Raw genomic sequence first — 25,477 nt, 5'->3', positions numbered from 1 at the left:
ACACATATTTTTCCTCCATAATGGCGAACTGAAATATTTTCCTGGTCTTTATATATATATATATATATGTATGTCCTTTTTTGATGATGCGTCTTTCTGCATGTTTACAAGACTTATTGTTATTGAACTAAGGGGCTTAATCTTGCAACGTGACCTTTAAAAATAGCTACAAATGCGGCGGCCATCTTCGAAGAGAATGCTATATAGTTACTTCGATCGAAACATGTATTAAGTAGAACATTTAGTAATATAAGAGCAATATTAGCTCTTTTATTTGAAAGTACCTTTCAAAAATGTTCATGGGGAGAGGTTTTAATGACTTGGTACATATTCACATTTATCTTATGTCTATATGACAAAACTTTTATTAAACTCTGTTAACGTGCCATTTTCGGATTTATACATTTTATGTGGGTTGACGGACAAAACTAGGGCTTTTAGTTGGCATCTGTTCTGCTGTAAAATGTGTCTCTAATACGAAATTTCTTTGCATATTTCTTTTACTGTAGCTGTGTGTGGGTCAACATTAGGTGATCTGCACTAGTAGTCTTTCTTCCCTGGTATGCCTTTTGCTTTGGACACATGTGAGCAACAGTGGAAGCCGTCCTTCAGATTGTGTTAGTGTATTTGTACATCCCGCCAAAAGTCAATGTTGTTACGTGCCGCTAATTCTGGATAAAATGCAAATACACTCTCGGGACGACCGGTTGACGTTTGAAGGTGATCTGAAATGAGGACCATCAAAATAATTGCTGTCCATTGGTTTAAGGACTCCTGTAATCCTGGGGGCTACTCATGTCTGCTGCCACTATACCGGACAGAAAGCTGGAAGTCCAAGGCGACATCAGGCGACCGAATGTGGCAGGGGCCACATTTTCATTACGTTTAGGAAAATGGCTCATGTATATAAATTAAAACAGCAGATGGAAAAAGAAATAGATAATTTATAGGAGTGAATTTAATCTAATTTAAGAAGTAGAAAATATTTTTTTATGAATGGAGCCGTTTATTTTGGAATGCGGTAAAATCTTGCCAGTTTGTCTTACTGAATTATGCTTTCCGCATTGATTTAAATATTATGGCAGATCAAAGGATATATGTTATGTAAGTACGTTTAACATCCATCAGTAGCATTGTGGAATCCGTTGCTTTGACGTTATATTTGCTTCACTCATTATGGGATCAGTCTGCATTATTTTATCATTACTACACAGCCATTTCAATTACAAGGCAAATTCGTGTATTGACTGACGACGCTTTGTGTGGTGTTCAGGGAATAATAGGAATCATGTATAAATGGTTGGGCCCTTCCATGAATACTTGGAGTCTGCTGCGGCTTTCGAGAAGAAGACTGATGCATCCTATTGTTCCATCTTTGGGCTCCTCTTGTAGTGTGTTGATCACATTCTCCCTTCGTCCTTGTCGGATGATGCAGATTTGCCGGACTTGTTCAAGCCCTCTTAAAGGTTTCTCCTATCTGCAGGAGCCCATCCGCAGGAACTTAAAGAAGGATCGGCTCTCAGTACTGGACTCCACCTTACCACCCATCTCCATCACTGAAATCCGCCAGTACCTGAGGTCTAAGAACATTTCATTCCATGATGGCTATAGCTGCTTGCACACCCCAAGTCTGTTTGTGGAGGGTGCTGAGAAAGATCTCTTCAGCCTCTTCATTGACAAAACCACTGGGCGCTTCTTGTGCAAGGCCACCCTGGTGGAAGGAAGTTGGGAGGACTTTCAGGACAGCGTGGAGCTGCTTCAGAAGGAAGGTTTACCATGCCTGAGCCCACAAACCACGGCTGGCTATTTGGAGAATGACTCTGATCTAGAGCTAGACATCATGGAGGTGAACAGGATTTACAACAAGGCTGTCTGGTTCTCAGATTTGGAAGAGGAGGAGGCCCAACTCTTCAAGATCATGTTCGGTATCTCCAAGATCTCAAATGCTACACTAAAGAAGTTTGGAGTCAAGTATTTTAAACCCACAAACACTCTGGTTTTCCCATGGTACAGTGCAAGGGACTCCACTTTAAAGGGTATAAAGCTGCTTTCTGCTGAATGCAGAGGGGAACAAGTAAATTACTTTGATACAACTTTACCAAGGCCAGGCAGCTACCACAACCTATTTGGCCTGCATCTGATGTCTAGACGAGACAATGAAGTAGTCATCACTAGCAAAGAGGTAGACAGTCTAGCTCTTAGCCAGGCTACTGGATTGCCGACCTTAGCTTTACCCCGTGGGGAGAACTGTTTGCCACCAATTCTTCTTCCTTACTTAGAACAGTTCAAAAGGATCACACTTTGGCTGGGGAGTGACCTCCGCTCATGGGAAGCCTCCAAAATATTTGCTAGAAAGCTGAACATGAAACGTTGCAATCTTGTCAGACCTGGAGACACGCAGCCTTGCCCTCTGGATGCTTTATCCCAGGGTTTAAATCTGAATAAAATCCTCAAGACTGCTATTCCTGCTTCTCACAAGTCAATTATTTCTTTTCGACAGCTGCGGGAAGAAGTCTTTGGGGAGCTGGCAAATGTAGAGCAAGTTGCTGGAATAAAATGGACCAGATTTGTTGACCTCAACAAACTACTGAAGGGTCATCGGAAAGGAGAACTCACTATTTTTACAGGTACAAACAGTATTTTACTTGCTTTTTAAAAAAAAAAAAACTTCTTTTCATTAAACCAGTGTCAGCATTTCAAAACTGTTACATATGCATATTTTGAGGTACATGTTTTCACGATGATTTCCACAATCTGCGACTCGTAAACATGTTATAGTAGTCATCATACCGCCGGAGTCCACCTGTAGCTTCGGTTCCATCCCAGCGCCCCCCCACTTAACTATTCAGTACCCCCGTACTCCCTATAGTCTACCCATAGCTGTCAAATTTTCTCCCATTTCTTGGGGCATCCCCTGCTTTCATAAATTGTCCTTTCAGCCGCACAACACCAGTCCATGTCTGTTTCCATTGAGATACTTTAGGGGATTGAGTGCCCCCCCATGTCTCGCCACATTCCGTATGGCGACCATTGCCGCCGCTTGTAACCATATTTTTTAATATTTGGGCCAGTTTTGTTCCCCAGATGCACACAATATATGCCACCTAGCATCCAGGGGGACTTCTTGTTTTAGCACTACCGACATTACCCGTATCCCCTTCTTCCAGTAAACTTGGATAATCGGACAGTCCCATAGGATATGGAAAAATTTCCCCTCTGAGTGTAGCCCCTCTGACATTCCTCCGTGGAAATGCGCCCTATCTTAAACATTAGTGTGCTGGTGTAATAGGACCGGTGCAGCATCCTCAGCTGGACTGACCTAAATCGTGTCCGTATTGACACCTCTCTAGGACTCTGCACTGTCTCTGCCCAGTCATCATCCTCTAGTAATCCCACCTCGGATTCCCGCGCCTCTCGCAATTTTATTAGTAAGTCTGGCGAGTTATGTTTTTTTTTTTTTTGTATATGTATAGGACAGTGCCTTCCCTGGAATAGGGTCCAGTAACAACCTGTCTTCTAATGGGCTGTATTCGGGAATCTGGTCCCCGTCTTTAAGATGCCTGCTCGACACGTGTTTTTTTTTTTCTTGCTTTTGAATAGATGATTAGCAAATTTTTCATATAAACTTTTCAGTTTTTCCTTCCAAATAGAATGTATGCGTTTGCTGTGTAGTGTCCTTCCTCAGCCACAATGCAAGGTCATTGTTTCAAATCGTACAGTAGAGTTCGATGTTAAGATAGCTTTATCAGTCTTGCGTCATTTAGACCGTGTACAGGTAATGGTTGGGTCTTGTTTGATGTGGTATTTATTGAAAGTTTCCTTCTAAAGTTAGTTTAGACACTTTCAAATAGTACAAATTATTATAATGTTTTCGTGCATGATCTCGTTGAATCACGGTTCAGTGACTTGTGTCTGAGTGGTTTCCTGGTTACATTTATTTGGCGCGCTGTTTTTTGTTTACTTGACTTTGCTCAAAATTGGATAGTGAATATGGCTAGGCAGTAAATGTTTGTGGTATTTGAGAAGTAATCAGCAAATATTTGTGAGGTATTCACCCAGGTCAGCTTTTTTTTTTTTTTTTTGCTTAAGAGTAGCAGTACAACCCATCCTCCTTACCCCGATCCAGCTCACTGGCTGGTACAGAAGTTTTTGCTTCGCCATTTTCAGTTGCATGCATGCTAAATTATCACAATATAGTGTAAATGATAGCAAATCTCACTCTCTTGGTTAAGCTAGACAAAGTTTATCTGAGAGCTTTTTTGGTATACCATGTAACCTTTTGGTTTATTGTAGTTTTAAGTGCATTTATTATTCACATATATGTTTAACATGTATTGCATTATAAAATCTTGTAAAGGTGCAACAAGATGAACATGTTCTGTTAATGCCATCATTCTGTGTGAGGTCTGCCTTTTTCAAAATAATTAGAAAAACGTATTTAGGTTGGGTACAGATAAGTATTAGAGAAGAGGAGCATCAGTTTCTTGGAGATTTGACGCATACAAAGCAGAGCATTTTACGAAGGCACACAGACAGGTTCCATTGAATCAGTCCAGTCTTATCTGCTGGCTGGGGACTCAACAACTTACTGAGCATGGAGACATGCAGAGGTCAACTTCTTCAATTAGGAACAACACACTGTTGTTCAAGCTAAGATATTAGATCGAGAGGTCATCTTAGAAACTCATACAGGCTCCTTTGGGATCAGGAAGGAAGGAGCTTTGGGTGGTTAGAGGTAGCAGAGGTGAGACTGAGGACTATGGCGCAGGCATGGGTACGGGCATACAAACCGTTCCGCATCAGCCCTTTGGTTTTCCCCTATACTGATTTCGCTTTCATCTCGCCCGGAGCACGCATACCCATTGGCAGTGGCTCCCATTAACTTTTGGGGTCTTGGATCAGCAGAGGTCGAGGAGGTTGACAAAAGAGAAGGAGGTGAAAGCTGTGTGGAGCACAAGGAGTGCAATAGGTACTGAAAGTGCAGCACCTGTCGGAGTGCAGAAATAGCCAGCTTAGAAGCTGGTTTGGCTTGTGTCGAGACCTGCCTGTCTTTTTCCTCGCTCCCAATTCTTCCTCATTCCACCTTTACTCTACCTTAACCCACCTCTTCTTTAGTTGGGGTAGTTTCTCAGAATTCCAGTCCCTTCCTCCCTCACTGCCACCGTACAATGCCCACCTGCAGCCTACTACTGCATCTAACATAGGGGATCCTTCATAGTGCCTCGAGTGCTACTGTTTTAACAAGCCATCCACCTTTACTGCTCTGCCCACCACCATGAAGGGGGCCCAGTAGGAGTAAAGCACTCACAGTAAGTAGTTGCTGGCAAAATTACGGGCAGCTCGCCAAAAGGAGAGGATCCATCAGGCAGCTTGCAGGTACCAGAAACACTCCTTCAACCACGTGTGTAATGCTGTGCTGATTAGTGCTGTGCTTGAGCTGTGCAATGTTGCGCTGTGCTTGTGTCGTTCTGTGCTTGTGCCTTTTTACTTCCTCACACGTTACAGCTTATATTAATGGTCATTTTGGTCTTACTGTGCACAGAGTGTCACCCCGTAACCGGTCCCAGGATGCTTTTTCTGGTCCAAAGAAGACCTGGCTTGGCAGTTCAGTCTGGACTGTTCCCATGAGGCACAGGGTCAAGACGATTTGCATATGGCTGGATCTGAACTGGGGTGGCAAAGTGAGCTAAAGAACGATGATGGATTCAACCCAGATCTGTGACTAGGGTGAGTGTCTGAAAAGTTTCAGCGCTCCGTTTATCATCTCCTTGTGTTTGCCATGTTGCTCTTAGTGCCTTAATGACTAACACTAGGAGGTCACTACACTCATCAATAAACCAGAGGACACAGAGAGACAAAAACCGGCTCTAACTTTGCACAAAATTGGAAGCTGTTTCACAGTGTTTTCATTATGCGGCATAAAAACGCAATGCAAAAAAAGTGCTAAACATGGGGAAATTAATCTTACACTATTGTGTAGCCCAAGTACAAAGGCCCTCACTAAGGTAAAACAGACTCTGCTAACCGCAGAAGGCGGGGTTCTGCAAGGGCAAGATAAACTAAAGTTGGACACGACGTCTATTAAACAGTTCTTCTTAAAAACCAACAAGCAGAATCCCGATGATCCATCCCTAATAACCCCGGGCGCTAATACCCAAAGGACATCCAGCCTAATAGAAGTAGCCAACACTCCACCCCCCCCCCCCACACCCCCCCCAGCAGGCACTCCAACCTTGTCCCAGAAGAACCACTAGGAGGGTAGCCATGAGGCTAGTCATTGAGCTCTCCTCAACCCTGGACTCAATGACTGACTCAACTCTGACAACCACCCTTACAAACCTGAAAAAACAGTAAGAGGGAAGAAGAGGAGATTATAGCAGACAAGTCTTTGCCTAACAGAACACCCTCCTCCACATCACACAGTTTCTCACCAAGTAAACCAGTTTACAAATTCAGTAAGTTTCCTGTTAAATGACTCCGATGCAAACGACTAGAAGACATTAAATAAACAGCAATACCCCCTCCACCTCTCCCATACCTTTCCCCCTCTGGCACGCCCGCACCCACATGCATGCTAATGCCCGCACAGCTAAAGCCGTGCCTCCTAGATCCACAGGGCTTAATAGTTGTTGTTCACACCACCATCAACCGACCCATATGATGTCAGTCATTACGGCGGGACCTATCGGCGACCCTCCCTCCACCCACACGTCATCCCCATACTGGTCTTTGGAGTTGTCCCTCTAGAAGAAACCGGGCGCCAACAAAGCAAGACACATTGTTCTACAAACAACCTGGGGAGTGAAGGGATGTAGGGCACAGACCTGGAGAAGACACCATTTCCTATCCAACTTGGTAGGAGAGGAGGCAAACAAACGGGCCTATGCGGGTATGCACATACACATACCCCTCCCTTGTTTTCTGTTTTTGTTGTTTATGGGCTTCCCCCCCTTATCCTCCCCTTTCCCTGTTATTACCCCATTTATAGATTACAGTGGAGCACTGTTATGCGTAGGATTAATGTGCCAGGACTTATTGGAGACACATCACATGTTTGTAATGATTATGTATATATACCCTAGAACGATGTATGTTCACTCCTATTTTATTTCTATGTCAAACTGTTTAAATTGTTTGAATACGCAATAAAAAAAAACAGCAATAGGGGCCACAAACTTGGTGAGTGATCTTAAATCTACCCGGAATGCATCAACCGAAACAATGCTCATATCAATTAACTCAACCCTTCTTGCAGCAACAAATGCGCTAAAATCCCATATACTGGAATTTCTGATAGATTTGATGCAATCACTGACAACCTTTATTACCAACATTGACATAAAAAATTGGTAAGTAGAATCTAACTGAGCGCATTCCATTATCTTAGTGGGACAAATAACGGTGCAGGTACACACATAGTGGAAAAACTTTGCACTGTACCTGAACTATTGACACTGCTGGTGGACAATTCAAATAAATCGAATTTTTCAACAAAAATGTCTAGTGACACAGCAGTTCACAGGGCTGGATAAATTAAATGGCAGGGACCACACTGGTTTAATAAAATCTGGTAAAGACATCAAAAGACCCTCCGAAATGGAAGATCGCAGGGTCCAGGTTCCAAAAACACAGGAACAATCCAAACTAACACCAGGAATGTATACAAACACAACAGAGTGTGCTGACAACCAGTCCTGTTCCTCAAATCACACCATCTACAGGTAAACCCTAAAGTAGAGGAAAAAATAGACTTAATAAAATTCAAATCAGTCTGACTGCCTGGCAGACAGCCTCAAAGGCAGGCAATCAGGCCACCTCTAACAAATCACATCTCAAACTTTCCTCAATATTTCTTGAGAAGCAACCACGGAGTGACATATTTATAAAGAACACAGCCATTAAGTAAACTGAAATTCAGGGTGTTTCAAATTAATGAAACCATCCCAAACCTTTACCGACATTTTACGAGTTACAAAATTCACAACAGCAGAGTGACTAGCCAGTAAAAGCCACCACAACTAAGGATTCAGAGACTCAGGGAAAATCATCTCATAGTCCACCAAAGGTGAACACAGGCCAAGGAGGAGCTGATAATAGACAACTGAGCACACCCCAACAACCTGTCCCAGATAAGACGTCTAACAACTTACATGATGCAAATAATCAACAGGAGCAGTCTGTCCAGATGGTCTACTATGTAAAAGTTCTCTGTGAAAAGTATGCATTTGCACAGTGGGATATCGAATGAAGAACAGTAGAGCCTGAGAAAAATCTCCACATTTTAAACAATAGCAAAATCGCAAACATCTACAGCAACTTCACACACCAACCCAACCAAAAGCAGGGCTTGAAAAATCATAAAACTTTTACTAGACCTGCAGGTCTAGTAACTAATAATCTATTCGACCTAACTGTAATGTACTTGACCCGTGAACTGGTCTCAAATTGTGTGATCCTAGGCAAAAATGTTGTCTTATGAAGCCTCCTTTTTTATTATTCTTACATAAGAGAGCACCTTCAAACCTGCAAGTTTACTATTTTTGCTGTACAAAAAACTCTTTATTTAGTAGCCTAATGTTTGCTCCATGTATAACCAGAATCAAGTCCATATATAGCAGAGGTCTTCAAACTTTTTTAGGTTGAGCCCCCCTAGCTGAATTTATTTAGATGTCGGGCCCACCACCACCTGACAAAAATTTCTGGAACCTGGTATTCTACATAATCGACCGTCATCCGCATTTCCCAGTCCATATCCGGCTAATAATGTTAAACACAGTAAGAGTGTTTAGAAAACTGCAGGTTTGCGAGTTGGTGCGGTTAAATGACAGAGGCTTACTACACAGTTCAAAACTAAATTTTTCAAGCTAAAATGTGTGCACATTGTTACTGGTTCTACACCTAATTCTTGCAAAGCCTCCTCAAGGAAACTTCTGTGGTCAATAAAATGAGTACCATTCAAAGACCATGCTCTCCGCTGAGAAGCACTGTCCAATGGCATAAAAAAAACAATTTCAACTCTGGCCATCCTAAGCAGCACTGCCCCATTCTCACATCCCAGATAAAACTCCCCATTCCTGCACTGTCCATCCTATCACAGCTTCTCTCTCCGTGTAAAAAAAAGCGGTTGACTCCCTCTGCCAGGCATTGAGGTAAGCAGTTTATTTGATACACAGGTTCTAGCAGGTGTCTTCCCTGGTAGAGACGTTTTAAGACATGGGCAACGTGGGCTCTGGCCCAGGGCCCCAGCCATTAAGGGGGACCCCTGATAGAGCCAGCTCTGTTCTGGAGAAAGTCTTACCCTGACTATCTAGAATCCTTCTTAAACAGATAGCATTTAACTTTAATTTATTTTTACTGTGGTGATGTGTGAAGATCTACTAAAGACATTTTGCAGACAATTGTGTTTAAGTTTCATGCAACACCCATAAAAAAGTTTATTTTAGAACAAAACAGCACTGCACATACGACAAATGGGAGGGTGTCACAGAGATTATTTGCAGTAATATTAGTGAGATGCTGCTGTGTTACAATATTGAATACACACGTCACTATCCCTGAATATTAAATGTCAACACATTTAGAATATGGACCAGTGTGCCGGTGCACGGTCAGTGGCCAGGCCGAAGAGGGCATGAAAGAGCTGAAACTGGATCATAAATTCAAAGCTGTTCTGAACAGCCCCCCCCCCCCCCAAAATTTGTTTGTCCCAGGGCCCCCAAAATCCTTAAGATGTCTCTGGACCTGGGAGTGAGGCAGGTGTCCTCTTTGGAACAATGGTAGTGGCCAGGGTTTCTGGGATCGGGTGAAGCAGGTCGCTCCTCTGGGGTAGTGATTGTGACGAGTTCATCTCTGGGATAGACTTTGAGGCTGAAGGCTTTCTCCTTCACAGCCGATGAAAAGGAACTTCCTACTTCTGTGGTGCTCTAGACCCTGCATTTTTATCATAATGCTAGTGATTTGCTTCTGAAGGGTACAAGTTTGAAAATATAACAATAGGCCAAAGGATACCCAGTGTCTCGGATATATGACCTAGGAGGTTAATGTCCCAGCTGCCGTGCCTAAAAATGTCATTTGTATACCACATGTACCACATTAGGGGAGAGGAGTTGGCCTAACGTTTAGGGCGCTCGACCTCGGACCTGGGGAACTGGGTTCAAGGTTCGGGAATGACGCCGAACATCCTGTGATTCTGGGCAAATCACTTAATCTCCTCGTGCCTTACAAAAAATGAATGTGTGTCCTCATGTGGAGAAGTGTGGCTCAATGGTTAGATGGGCAGATCTCGATGCAGAGCACTGGTCCGGGACCAGGGTTCGATTCCCGCCGCGGCAGGGTCTCGGGCTATAAATTCCTCGGACCGGATATTCTCGCCTCAGTGCCTATTCTAATCATGGGTCCCACGCTGCAACTCTGGGCAATAGCTTGCTTAATCTCCACAACGGCCCCAACAGCGCTGGGATGTCTGGCTTCACCATGGGGGTGCCCAGGAGTGGACACTTCACACGGAAAGCCAGGAAGGGTTCCTTCAGCGGTATGAGTACAGCGCTGAGATACCCCCAGGGGTGATTCGGCGCTATATAAGTACATATACATACATACATGTAACGTAACTGATGCTATGTAAAGCGCTCTGATACCCGATTGGATTTGGGTCAAGTTCACGCTATATAAAACTCTGCAAAAAAAAAAAAAGCAACAAAAAAAAAAACATGTAGAAGGGTGCCCTGGGTGGTACATTATAGTATGTTGCTGTATTTAGGGGTGCTCTGGCGCAAGATGCCAAGTCTGTCCCATGTCTATCGGAGCTCCCAGGAGTATGAAGTTTGGAGAAAGGGGCTGTATTTGGAGGTGCCTCTCTAAAAAGGACAGCCTTGCACCATATCTAGGTGAGGGACTGGGATGCTGAGGTTAGAGTAGGGAGCTAAACCTGAAGATGCAAAGCCTGTGCCAGTTGTGCAATGGATGTTGTAGGGGGCTTTAATTAGGGTGTTTTATGCCTGAGGGTGCCAGGCTTAAATCATATTTGCCCAGTGAAGTAAACAAACGTTTACTAGCAGGCGGGTATAAAACTCCCAAATAAATAAATGATAGTACTAAAGAAAGGGGATACATTAAGTGAGACCGTCAAAAATAGGATACAGGGAGTATGCGAAGTTCACTATGCTGTGAAACCGAAAGTGAACAGACTTCTTTCAGGCAAGCAGATGCCCTGGGAAGAAGGACTGTCTGTTCGCTTTCTCTTACCTCAGATCTGACTTACCTGTTGGTGATTTTAAAATGCTCCGAGGCGAAATCCTTCACAGCGAGGCATCACGCAAAGGACAGCTTTCTAAGAAGAAAAGGCAGCACGAATGGGCAAACAGCAGGAGTGAAGAAGCGCCACACTACCTAAAGGTAGTAGTTTGCAGGAGCTTTGTGCACACAAATTTCGCGGCACTTCCTGCCATCTATGGTGCTGTCCACTTCATTGGTGGAACGTCAGTGGTGACGTTCCTATGAGCTGATTGGCTGCTGTTCTCCAATCCAAAGCCCCATTTGAAATGGGTGAAGAAATACAGGATACAAACGTACTTGCGACGTACGCCAGTAGGAAACAATGAAAGGTGAAATTTTATAATTCACAGAAAGAAAAATAAATGTAGAACTACAAGCTGACTTTTGACCTCTGTCTCTGAAAGCCAGCAAATGTGACAAGATAACAAGATTTAAAGGCATTTTTTTGCTCTTTCACTTTGTGAGCAACAAGATTTAAAGGCATCTTTATTATCTTGTCACATTTGCTCTGCTTTTAGATACAGAGGTCAAAAGTCAACTTGTCTTCCTAAAATGTACTTTTTATTCTGTGACTGAAGTTAGAGGATTTTCAACTTGGTAGTCCCTAAAAATAGTGTGTCCTGAATAAATCTTGCTCAACAATGCATGTGAATTTTGTTGAGCCCTATAATGAACTCCTCGCTAACCTACCCACGACCAACCAAGACTGCCACCTGACCGAATGGATAACCTTCCTCAGAAACAACACCGCAGCAATCCTGCAGACCATTCATTTAGGGACCCCAATGGACCCATGCCCCCACCACATCTACAACCTGGGAACATCGTCAATCACTACCACCATGATCCACATCATCAACACCTCCATCATGCCTGCCACTTTATGGGTGAATGGAAACTTGTAAAAATCAACGCCCTCCTCAAGAAGCCAACAGCTGCCCCCGAATCAACTGAACAACGTCCGTCCCATCTCCCTGCTCCACTATCCAGCCAAAGGGATTGAGAATGCCATTCACAAGAAAGTCACAACCCACCTTGGACTTCACCATCTTCCAGACAACACACAATCAGGATTCAGAAAGAATCACAGCACCAAAAGAACTCTCCTCGTAGCCACCGATGACATTCAAAACATCCTAGACCGAGGAGAAAGAGCGCCCTCATCCTGCTTGACCTCTCCTCAGCCTTCAATACTTTCTCCAACACCACCCTCATCAGAAGACTCCATAAGATAGGCATCGAAAGGATCCACTCTCAAACCGGCCAGTTCCTTTCTCATGAAAAAGAACCCAAAAGGATAGGCTGCCACCCTTCACATCAGAGACCAACAAACTGATATGTGGTGACCCACAAGGATCGTCCCTCAGCCCCATGCTTTTCAACATATATATGACACCACTCGCCAATATCATCTGATCACAAGACATCACCTTCATCTCCTGCGCCGATGACACAAAACTCATCCTCTCTCTGACGGTGAAGACAAACACTACCAGAACCAACTTCACCAACTGCAAGACCATGGTAGCAGACTGGATTCAAATCAACTGTCTGAAGTTCATCTCTGACAAGACGGAAGTACTGGTCTTCGGCAACAAGATCTCCCCATGGGATTCCACCTGGTGGCCATCGCAGCTAGGACCAACTCCCACACCCATAGACCACGCAAGAAATCTAGGGATCATCCTAGATGAAAAGTTCAACATGACAACTCAAGTCAACCTAGTGTGCACCTCCTGCTTCCACATCCTACACATGCTGCAAAAGATCTTCAAATAGTTGCCTCAGAACACCAAACGGACCGTCATACAAGCACTGATCACCAGCAGGTTAGACTACGGCAACACTCTCTACGCTGTAATCTCCAAACAACAACTACAAAGACTCCAAACTATCCAGTACACAGCTGCAATAATCATACTCTACCTCCCACACCTCAGACACATCACACCGCATCTCAGAGCTTCGCTGGCTCCCCAGTCACAAGCGCAGCCAATTCAAACTTCTCACGCACAAATACAAAGCCCTACACAACACAATAAAAGAAGACCTGAACAGTAGCATACACTTTCACCAACCCACCAGACACCTACACTCTGCCTCACTCTCACACACACACCGCATCCACAAAAGCAAATCTGGAGGTCGCTCATTCTCCTACCTAGCACCCAAGACATTGTCACGACCTCTCTCAACACATCAGAGCTTCCTCCTCACTTATTGAGTTCCACAAGAAGCTGAAGACCTGGCTCTTCCTATAAGCACCTTGGGGCCACACACCTAAACACCTTGCCCAAGCTTCTGAATACCCTCTTGGGGGATTGATGCACTACACAAATCAACATAATAATAATATAACATAAAATGAACACCACTTAACTTTCAACCACCAGCATCTTGAAGGGAGTAAGTGGTGCATCAGAACAGATCCCTTACAAGAATGTCCAGTTGTGTATTAACTTTAAAAGGAATCAAAAAGGTAAATTCATTGTCTCTATCCAACAGTCGCCAAAAACAGACGAAGATTGAGGCTGGATTGCGCCAACACTAACTGTAAAGAAGGCTAACTATTTCTCACGTGGCCACAAGAATAAAGGTAGTGCCTGGCTACGTAAGAGTGAGCTCACTTTAATATCCTGGAAGTCGCAGGCCTAAAGCACATTCTCTCACATTGATAAAAACCAGGGACATGGCCTGCCTGCAGGAACCCTGGGCAGTGAGACCAGTCCAGATTGTGGGACAGGGGTGTGGAATTTTTAAATAAATGTACTTGTCCATGGGGCAAAATGTTACTGAAACCTGCTTGTCCTGTAAAGCAATCCACTTGTCCAACATACTACCTATATCAGTTAGAAAGATGGTCGTAACACATTACTATTTTTTTTATTGAAATGTTTTATTGAATTGCTTAACAAAATGAATAATTTGCAACTGGAAATATGTGTTGGCAGTATGGGGAGGTGCATTTGGGTGTGATATTTGTACATTTTGAAAATAAACGTTTCAATGTGTATTTTGTTCTTAAGCTTTAACCCCAGAACGTTGCTGGTATACAGATCATATTGTCAGTGCACTACTGATATGGAGGTACTGCCCTAAAATTGGAACCCGTGGTACGAAGGTTTAATAAATGTCCATGCAGTAGGAGCATTAACCCACTTATCAATACACTGATTGCAACCAGTGATTAAAAAATTGCAAGCATGTGCTTTAACCTACTTAGCTGTTACTATGGTATCATATTCTGTGATTTTAAGGAACACATAACGATCTGTGTATAATTCTGTGATTAAGGCCCATCACTTGCATACTAAATGGTCATCTATCTTCTTTACTACTTTTTAATGCTTATTCTTTTCTAGTCCCTCATCTCTCTTGTCCCCTGGCCTGTGGTTTCTCATTTCATATAATTTTGATAATATACTTTTAACTTGCATTACTTTTCCTCTCGCTTTTATGCAATTCCTACTTTAATTTCTAATAGTCTGTCCTCTTGCTATCTTTTCTCTCCTTTCCTCTTTCGCTCCTGCATCAGTTTATGGGTGCTGGCGAAGTGAAGAGCAGAATCTTCCTGGATCAGCTGTTTGAGGTTCATATTCTAAAGAGGGTAGATGCACAAATGTTCAAAGATGCATCCACCACCACCAACCCCAACCCTCCATAGACAACTACTGCAAATTCAAACGCCCTTCCAAGTGAAACATACCCACTGTGCACAACAATCCTGCAGAGACAACCTCCTGCAATGACACATATTTACCCTGCAATAATTTCTATCTGCGTTCCACTCCATACTCTGAGTCTCATAGGTTGAGAGAGGTATTGCAAACGTTCTTCTTCTGGTGTACTTCTGAGTATCTTCCGATTTGTTAGAGGCATGCTTTGATCTAAATTGGTCTACTGTATATAACGCCAATGCACCTTAAAGCCATGGCATGCTAAATGTGTTCAGCTGAACTGTGGTCTACTCTGTAAACCATTTATTTTATTTGAAATGTTTTATATAGCGCGAACGTGACCCTTGCGGGTATCAGTGCACTTTACAAGAAAATGAGGCAATTACTTACAGATCTTTAAGCATAGTAAAAGTACATACGGGTCGGAGAACAAAAAGCTCAGGAGGCGGAATTCTGATGATCTATACCCAGAATTTGTTCATTAACAGGAGTTTGACTTATTTCTTGAAGGAGGTAATGGAGGGAGTCAGTCTTATTTCAGTGGGGAGGGAGTTCCAGATTATGGGGGTGATGCCGCGAAATCTCGGGTGTAGGTTTTCTTCCTGTTGGAACATTGTGGCTTTAGCAGAAAGGTGCTGGCGCTTTTAGCGGACCTAGAGCCTCCAGACAGCTCAAGCTTGTTGGTGAGATAACTTAGGGTGTTGAAATTCAGACTTTTTGTGTCATGCATGCAATTCTTAGTTGAATTTTTGCTTCATAAGAGAGCCAGTTGTTGGATTTCAGGTCAGGTGAGATGTGATTGAACCTTTTTGACCCCGTGATGAGCCTTGCCACTGAGTTGAGTGAGGCCCTTAACAGGACTGCTGAGGCTCTAGACAGGCCTGAGAGAGTAGCGCTTCCATATTCCAATCTTGGGATCACGAGTGCTTGCACAGCCGACTTGAAGTCGTTTTGAGGGAGGAAAGGTTTTAGTTTTCATAGTATGTTCAATTGTAGATTTATTCCTTTAGTGGTGGCACTGATATGCTCCTACATATTAAGGTTTTTGTTGAGGATTATTCCTAGCAATCTTGCTGACTCAATGATTTGTGGTGTGCAATTGAATGCTGTTTATTGCTTGATCTAATCGCTTGTAGAGTTTATCTGGTTGGGTGGGGGCGATAATGAGAATTTTTGTTTTTTGAGGGTTAAGTTTGAGGTGGTTGTGTGAGAGCCAATTTTGGGTGTTTTGAAGAATAGGATTGAAGGATCGGATGTCTTCGGGGATGACATTTTCAAATACAATTGGATGTCAAAAGATGATAGTGAATTATCAAGGGTTGCTACTTTGAAAGCCTTTTTACAGCTGTGACATGAAGACACGATGACTAAAGCAATCATTTAGCCCCATTTTAAGTTATTGAAAAAGAAATTGTACAAACACATTTCAGTGCATGCTGAACCAAAAGCATTTTAATATTCCTGTACATTTTTCTATGCCCGTTTCGGAGTTCTTGTTGCAGTGCAAGCTGATGAAAGCAGCTGAGACGGGACGGGGGAGAGGGTGGGCATACTGAAGCCTCTCCTCCGATTTTGGCCAGGCACGACACAGAAGGAAGTGTGCTCCAGTTTATTTACATTTGTATAGAGCTTATTACTCTTGACAGTGCTTGGTGCTCATGGGGACTGCTCCATAATGGTCTACTTCTCAAGGAAAGGAGCTGATGTAGGTGAGGGACGCTGAAGGCATACAGTGGATTTCTGTATTATTGAGGTATATTGTGGGTGCACACAGGCTGCCACAATTATGATGGCCATCTGACTCTGCCCCTAAGTAATATCATGTTGCAAATGGGCACGCAGCCTGAATCAGCGCGCTTATGCATCTTTATTAAGAGTGTAGTTTGATTGTAACCTGCTCTCTTTATGAAGCAGAGTAAGACCCAACAATAATCAGCAAAGGATGATTTGTGCTATGTAATGGAGCGTAACGTTGCACTTCGGGAGCGCTCAGACAGTTGTCGGTTATCGTGAGCGACTGCTGACCTTGGGTAGTATGCAGAAAAAATAGTGGTCCTCGATACGCACAAAGAGAGGACCCCAAACAGGTCTTGTCCTTAAAGAAAATGGATTTTCATAACAAGTGGGCGTGAAGAATATTCAGGGCCTGCTTGGCTGAGAAAAGAGGCATAAGGGGCAAGGATGAGAAGGCCCCGAAAACAAACCTTTAAGGCATAAAAGACAGGAGCCATTAGATTATTAGGAACACAGAGCCAGGGAGGGGAGGGGCCAGTGAGCAGGCACGAAAGGCATGATGGCGAGAAAAAAAGCTTAGAGCAAGAGTATGGACAAGGCGTCCTTCATCCCCCTCCCACTAACCTTCTACCACACACTCTGGGGAGCTGAGTTTTTACCATTTACCATTGAAGCAACTTCTGAGCTCCCTACTAATCAATGTTTATTTAAATCGGTATAGGTTTGACAAGACATCTACAGTAGAAGGATTTTGTGAGGCACTCGATGACCCCTTCTGCAGATTTTCAACCCACAAAGTAATATTAACATGAGAATTTAACATGGCTAAGTTAGCTGTACAGTCAGCGGATACACAACTCATTGTCACAGATTCTCTTACTAGGAAAATGAATGACTCTTGAATACCTACAATCTGACTTCATTTCAGTTTTTTCGGCCACCAGACGGTTTGCCGCCTGACCCTTCAGATACATTTAGGGGTGTTCAACATTCGACTATACTTTTGTTAGCAAGCTCTTTCTGCAGTCTCTAGAGGCCTTTACGGTCATAATGCACCCTGAAAGTGATCACCTTCCATCGAGAATGCTCCAGTCTGTGGAGATGGGCATAGTCCCAGCCTCATTGAAACATGCTATTATTAAACCCCTGTTACACTATTCAACGTATAAATGGAACCACTTGGTAAGATTGTCCAAGAGTGCAACATTTCCATGACGTCCTATGCGGACGACACTTAGCTGGTGATCTCCTTGGACCCAAAAAACAGCGAGGACGCTGAGAGATTATCTGAAAAAAGTCAAGGAGTGGATGACAAAAAGCTGTTTAAAATTAAATGGGGACAAAACAGAGTTAATGATCCTCGGGAACAAGGACATTCCCAGGCCCTCCATAAACTGGCCTGCATGCCTGGGCAGCCCACCCATACCTAAAGAAATAATTATGAATCTAGGTTTCTGGCTAGAAAAGGATCTTTCTATGGTGTCGCAGGCTAAGAAAGTCGCAGCTACCTGTTTTGGACTACTTAGAAGTCTCCTAAAAATCCTGGATAGGATCCCTATACAGCTCAGGAAGACCGTCCATTCCTTGGTTACCTCGCGACTGGATTATGGAAACTCATTATTCCTGGGGGCACAAAAATATGTGACCCACAGACTGTAGGTGGTCCAGAACGCTGCAGCAAGGCTGCTGTGCAATGTTCCGACACAGGAGTTGGTAAAAAATCCCCTAAAGGGGCTACATTGGCTCCCAGTAGAGCCCAGAATCAAATTCAAGACTCTGGTCATGACCCACAGAGCTTTACATAATAGGGGTCCCAGGAAAATCAAGAGTCTAGTATCCCCTTACATTCCAAACAGGCATTTGCGTTCAAGCTCTAAGGAACTTCTAAAATCAACAAAGGCCAGGAGGGAGAGGTGGGGAGGAAGATCCTTCTTCACCTTGCTCCCAAACTCTGGAACTCTTTACCACGGGAATATCGGATACTGGACAAAGAATTGCAGTTCCGCAAGGCAATTAAAACATGGCTGTTCAAGCAATATCTTTAATGCTGATCCTACATCAACCAACTACGTGTCTCTTAGCGCTAGGAAGCCTTAGGGCAGCCATGCGCCCAATAAATCCCCAAAAATAATAATAATAATAACTAAAACTCGAACGCCTTAGTACTTGTCAGCTTAAGTCACCGAGAACCTCAACGGGGGAAGAAACCAAAACGCTAATAAGGAGATTAAAATGGGTCAATGTTTCTTCAGCTTGATTTTAGCAAATGAAAGCAATCCCTTAGTCAACAGCCCCGCCACAGAGAGCTCCTAACAGGCAAAGCGCTCCAATTAAAGTGGGACACATTAATTGATACACTACATTGGTGTTAGAGAAAGGGGACAACAACCGAGCAATAATTAAAAAGCAGGCAAAGGCCAAAACTCCTTGGAACATATCTGACATACAAAATTCTGCTCTAAGGGTAGCAGTCGGAAGAATAACCAGCACAAAACTAATATAGCGCGGAACAGATTCTAGAAGCACATAAAGGGCTCAACGATCTTTAGTGTGGTCAGTGAAGTTAAAATACTTAGAATCGGAATGGCTACTTTAAGAAGTTATATTGATACATTTCTGTGATTATTAAATTGTATCAATTATACCTAACGGAAACAATAAACTATTTATTCCTTTGTGTGTTGCGACAACTCGGCTGGGGGCAACTAGAGAAGGGTTGGAGAACAGACTTTATTGTGAAACATCAATACAATTACAATGTTACAGTTGATTTTAATTTTCAGTTTCGTAATTGCTTTCCTTGCCTCTATATATTTCATTTTTGTATTTGCCAGTATATACATCATATACACTAGAGTAGGTAAATAAAAATGCGTCTAGTGTGAGTTCTTGCAGGGTGTCTGTTCAGCATGAAAATAGGTTTGGAATCAACTAACCACATATACTCCAGTGATTCTCACAGAACTGATCGCTGCCCCAAAACGCTCTTGTAATCCATAGGTGATTTGAGGGATACAGACCGCCAGCTATCCTTTATCATGTTGGTAAGCTGGCTTTTAAACAAAACAGAGGGCCCCTGGAGGCTGATAGGGAGCGAGGAACCAGGGGAAACAGTACTAAGAAAAGAACAAAACACCTCTAAATACTCCCTAATATTGATACTGGGTATAACTCTAACTATTCTTGGATATTAATATTATAGAGCCATAATACAACCCATACTACATAAATGTAATTTCTCATTCATTTTTATTTCTTCATTTATGGTCATAATCACTTTTTTCTTTTTTTGAGATATCAAACCCTTATTACATAAATAGCAAACAATTCACTAAATTAGAAGAAAAAATAATTAATCACCTACCCAACACCACACACTTCTCATACCACATACTTTTTCATACAACCCACTTGGTTAAAAACAACAATGCATAGGCAAAATGTCTCCACATTTAAATAGATCCATGATAATTCAATTTTGCTTGGAATGATTCAAAGTATAACGAATTCTAGAAATGTTGCATCTCATCCAAAAAAGCTTAAGATTCGATTTTAGTGAGCAGTTAATGCGCACAATTCATTTTTAGTCGGCAACTAATTTTCCGAAGCGCGTTTCGGTGAAACACGTTCATAGTGGTGAAACCGTCCTCAGGGCAACATAAAATTGGAGTAGCAATTAAAATCTTGGAAGGGTAGTGAGGTACTCCAAAAATAGGCTCTCCAGGCCAGCGCTGAATGCACAGAAAACATTATTCTGTCTTAGAGCGCTAAAAACGGCAACAAACTGGCCCCAATTGGACCAAGCACTGATAGTCACCGGTTTATAAGAAGAGAGAGCCAAAATGGTGGGTGGGCCACTCACAAGAGGAAGGAGAAAATCCCTTGGATTATTCTCGATGGAGGGCAATTACCAATCAAAGCAGGTCTGTCTGCGTGTTTGTGGTTTTGTTCTTTTCCTAAGCTGGTTTTTAGGGCCTGTGCTTTTTCCAGAAGGGCAAGAAACCTGATTCGGGCCGTATTTGGTTGAAGTAAAAACATATCAAGACATATTTTTAAGGGATTTTGACCTAGCTATTTTAATTCATTGGTCTTTTTATTCCGCTAACTACAGCATAATGCATGGACAGTGGGTCATTCGACTTGAGCCATTGACTAACTTGATTGTGAGTGGCAGCATTATGTGCTTTCACAAGTATCACATCTACACACAAAGTAGTGCTCTTTAGTGCCAAGGACTGTTATGGCAATGTGTTAATTTTGAGACTTAAAAAAATACTTTTGCTTTTCAACACTGTTGTGTTTTTTTCAATATTGGGGAGTTCCTGCAGGTACCCCATTATTAAAGTTTTACATAAATAAACCAAAATTAGCATCGACTAAACCCAAAATGTTGGCAGCCAATGCCATGTCTATTGACTTTGCTAGTGCTTGTTTGTGGATGAATAAACACTAGTGCTAACATTCTCACTGTTATGTATGTAAGATTTCACATCTCTGGTTTGCTTAGAACATGTAAAGCCATAACAAATAACACATGCTAAGAGGAAGACTATCTCTTAAGCACTAAGGGACCATTAAGGCAAGACGTTTATCTGGAATTCACTGTATTCCGACAACTGCAGGGGTTATGGATGAGTGAATATCCATTCAGCACCACTTATTTTGTTGCAATTAACTTTTCCAGCCAGTGACTTGTGGTGCAGCAGTACTCAATGCAGAATGCAGAGGTAGTACTTTTCCTCTGAAATTAGAAGGAGACTATAAAGTGTGTATATCAGAAAGGCCTTGTGTAAGCTGAACCCTACTGTCTTCTCCCCCATATGTTTCCTTAATCCTGTATCAATTATGACAACCTTCCCTTCATTAAACCCTATCTGTACACTATACCAAGTGATGAACATGACCACTCCATAAACTGACTGTGGGGTCTGAGTCAAAATCCCAGTATTGCTTTCCTCTTCTTGGCAAGAATTAATACAAAACTATTACAAAAGTATTCTATTTCACTAACCATATTATTTAGTAGACATGTCCTTACTGTCAGACAGTTGTACAATTGCTCCTGAGGCGGAAGCCGGGAGACGCTTTGTGTTTTACTCTGGAAAATTGTGTTTTAAAACTGTACCTTGCTGCTATTTGCTCTTTCCACACCGAGGGCTCCGTGTAGCGGTTCCAGCGCTCACGTGACGCCCTCCTGCTGGCTGGCCACGCCCACATCCAGGCCACGCCCCCTTCCCGCCCTTCTTAAGCGCCAGCTACCGAGCGCTCACTTGGTTCTTTGCTCCTGAGGCGGAAGCCGGGAGACGCTTTGTGTTTTACTCTGGAAAATTGTGTTTTAAAACTGTACCTTGCTGCTATTTGCTCTTTCCACACCGAGGGCTCCGTGTAGCGGTTCCAGCGCTCACGTGACGCCCTCCTGCCGGCTGGCCACGCCCACATCCAGGCCACGCCCCCTTCCCGCCCTTCTTAAGCGCCAGCTACCGAGCGCTCACTTGGTTCTTTGCTCCTGAGGCGGAAGCCGGGAGACGCTTTGTGTTTTTCTCTGGAAAATTGTGTTTTAAAACTGTACCTTGCTGCTATTTGCTCTTTCCACACCGAGGGCTCCGTGTAGCGGTTCCAGCGCTCACGTGACGCCCTCCTGCCGGCTGGCCACGCCCACATCCAGGCCACGCCCCCTTCCCGCCTTTACGGCCGCCCTTATTAATGTGTCAATACAGAACGCGCAGCGGACGAGCGCAGCGGGAGCGCCGACTTCGCGCCGAAGTCGCGCATAAGTCAAGCCCGTCTGCGCCCGTCCGCGGCCGAACGGGGCAAGGGGCACGACGCTATGCTCAAATAATATCATACTCCTCTAAAGACCTTATCGCCCTCCAAGGCACCTGGCCACTTCCGAACCCTGTCCGTAGACTCGTCGATTCATTGGACCTTGCCCCCACCCTCCCTGCACTGCCGCACTCCCCACCGCAATCTCCCCTGCCACCCTGCCTCCCCTGCCCTGACCCACCCCCCTCCACCCCAGCTCTGTCCGTTATTCTACTCAATACCAGGTCGGCGGTCAAGCATCACCACGAGCTGTTCGTCTTACTCGATACCGAGAAACCTGACCTACTGCTCTTGACCGAGACCTGGTACTGCGATACCTCCCTTCCCGCTCTCCTGGCCACCCTTCCACCGTCTTATGTGGCCCTACGTGCCGATCGACCGGCCGGCAGGGCGGGCGGTGGGGTCGCGCTAATTACTAGGTCAGATCTGCACTTCCAGTTACTTCCCTCTTCCCCTATGGCCCCTGTCGACTTCCTGGTGGCCCGTTCCCTCCAGACCGCCCCTCCCATCACTTGTCTCCTCATGTACCGCCCCCCTCAGCCCTCGCCTTCATTTCTACCTGCCTTCCAAGACCTGCTGGCAAACCTGGCGGTCAACTTTGCCTCGGTCTTGGTGCTGGGGGATTTTAATTACTGGCCCTCAGACCCACACGAGTGCTCCGCCTCAAAAGAATTTACTGAATCTCTGTCTTCCCTCAACTTTGTCCCACACATTTCTGTCCCCACTCATCTTCACGGGCACACACTTGATCAGGTCTGGGCTCTTAACCTCCCACTGGCTTCGGTGGCGGTCTCCCCTTGTCCTTGGTCCGATCATGCCCTCATCTCTTTCTCCATTCCCCACAACTTGTCCCCCAAAACCCCGCTTGCCAAAAACACCTGGGCGCGGAACTGGAACAGGTTGGATCTCCCCTCCCTGACCTCCCTGCTTCACAATTCCATCCCCCCCCTCTCTGGCTTATCATCGGCCTCACAGGCCAAGGCCATTAACACCTGGCTGGCTGGAGCCTGTGATTCAGAGGCCCCCTTACGACGCATCTCCATCCGCCGGCTTAAGGACTCTAACCGATGGTTTAACGACCATCTAAAAGAACTCAAACTGGGCGTCCGGAGGGCGGAGAGGCAGTGGAGGAAGGACTACTGCCCGTTATTAAAAACCTACTTTCTGACACTGTTGGCTGATTACAAATCAGCAATTCTAGCTGTAAAGACCGACTACTTCTCTACGAGAATAATGTCGGCCGCCAACAAACCCAGGGCTATCTTTGACATCGTAAACGACCTGGCGTTCTCAGATCGAGCCTCGCCCCTAATCCCTCCCTCCCAGCTTCTCTGCGACCAATTAAACAATTACTTCGTGGATAAGATCACCAATATCAAGGCCAATATCCCTTTACCCTCGCCTACCTTCGTCGATCCCTCCCCCCCCCAGTACAAAATCATCTCACTGTCATCCCTCCCCTTACTCAGGAATCCTTTCTGTCGATTCTCCCCAAAGTTAAATCAGGGTCCCCGGGGGATGTCTGCCCCGCTCGCATCCTACAGCAAATCTATTCTAGCTGCCCTGATCCCCCGATTGCCTTCCTCAACAGCGCCTTGGCACAGGGTGTGGTGCCCCCGGTACTAAAAGCAGCCACCATAGTACCACTGCTGAAGAAACCCGGCTCGGACCCTTCTATCTCGTCCAACTTTCGCCCCATCTCCCTGCTGCCCTTTCTGGGCAAGGTGATGGAACGCCATGTTACCGCGGTTCTGAGCACCCACATTGAGGCTAATGGGGGGCTGGCTTCTCGTCAGGCAGGATTCCGCCCCAGGCACTCAACAGAATCGGTCGTAGTCGCCGTCCTAGACAACCTCAGAAAGGGCATGGATGACAACAACCACCAGGCACTGGTCCTCCTCGATCTTTCCGCCGCCTTTGACACGGTGGACCATACCATCCTACTCACCCGTGTCAAGGCGGCTGGCATCAGGGGATCAGCTCTTGTCTGGCTCTCCTCCTTTCTGAGGGACCGCACTCAGGCGGTCCGTCTAGGCGACTTCACCTCCATTCCTCTCCTTGTCACCTGCGGTGTTCCCCAGGGTTCCTCTCTCTCCCCTCTTCTCTTCAACCTCTATATCTTTCCTCTCATCTTTGCTCTCCAGCAGCTGGAGGTCACCGTCTTTAACTACGCGGATGACCTCCAGCTCATCTTTGATCTATCCCCCTCTTCTCTCTCGGTCTCCAATTTCCAGTCTACTATGACATTTATCAGGGACTGGATGAATCACAACCATCTTAAACTGAACCCTGATAAAACTGAGCTGGTTCTCACTGGTGGTTCGTCCAGTCCCTGGAACTCTCTTTTCTGGCCCCCCTCTTTCGGCCCTGCACCCTCCCCCTCCACCACTGTCAAAACACTGGGTGTCAAAATGAACAATCAGCTCACTCTTCACTCACACATTAGCTCCGTGGTCTCCTCCTGTTTCCTCACTCTTCGAACCATCCGCTCTGTCTCCCGCTTCTTCACCCCTCAGGCCCTCAAGACCATCATGGCCGCCCTGGTAATCTCGCGTTTGGACTACGCCAACGCTCTTTTTCATGGCATCCCTGCCTATAGTTTGCGTAGACTCCAAGCCATCCAGAACCAGGCGGCCAGACTGATATTTGGCCTCCCACGTTATCACCACTCCACCCCCCTCCTAAAGAAACTCCACTGGCTCCCCGTGAAACAACGTTCCCTCTTTAAAATCGGGTGCATGGTCTTCCAGGTCCGTCAGGGCACTGCCCCTGCTTTCATCACTTCACTCATCAAACCCTACGTCCCCGCAAGAAATCTCCGGTCCTCCTCCAAGTCCCTTCTTCTGATCCCCCGTTTCTCGCGCAAAAAGTGGGGTGGATCCAATTTCTCTACTCTGGCCCCTTCCTTCTGGAACTCTCTCCCTGATAACCTCCGCTCCGCAACTCAGTACCTTTCCTTCCGTGGAGAC

General features: G+C 44.7%; 1 protein-coding gene across 1 annotated transcript in view; it reads left to right on the top strand.

Annotated features, from left to right (window-relative positions):
- The first annotated feature begins 559 nt into the window (after positions 1-559).
- TWNK (twinkle mtDNA helicase) overlaps positions 560-25,477 on the top strand; it is an 86,070-nt gene continuing 61,152 nt past the window's right edge. Inside the window, exon 1 of the mRNA XM_085606506.1 lies at positions 560-2,627. Coding sequence (XP_085462632.1) covers positions 1,289-2,627 — 1,339 coding nt within the window. The 5' untranslated portion in view covers positions 560-1,288. The remainder of the gene's footprint in view (positions 2,628-25,477) is intronic.

This window comes from Triturus cristatus, chromosome 1_2 (assembly GCF_964204655.1).
Source record: "Triturus cristatus chromosome 1_2, aTriCri1.1, whole genome shotgun sequence".
In the NCBI taxonomy this organism is placed as follows: Eukaryota; Metazoa; Chordata; class Amphibia; order Caudata; family Salamandridae; genus Triturus; species Triturus cristatus.
The sequence above is the reverse complement of the archived record's forward strand: the minus strand, read 5'-3'. Positions and strand labels throughout refer to the sequence as shown.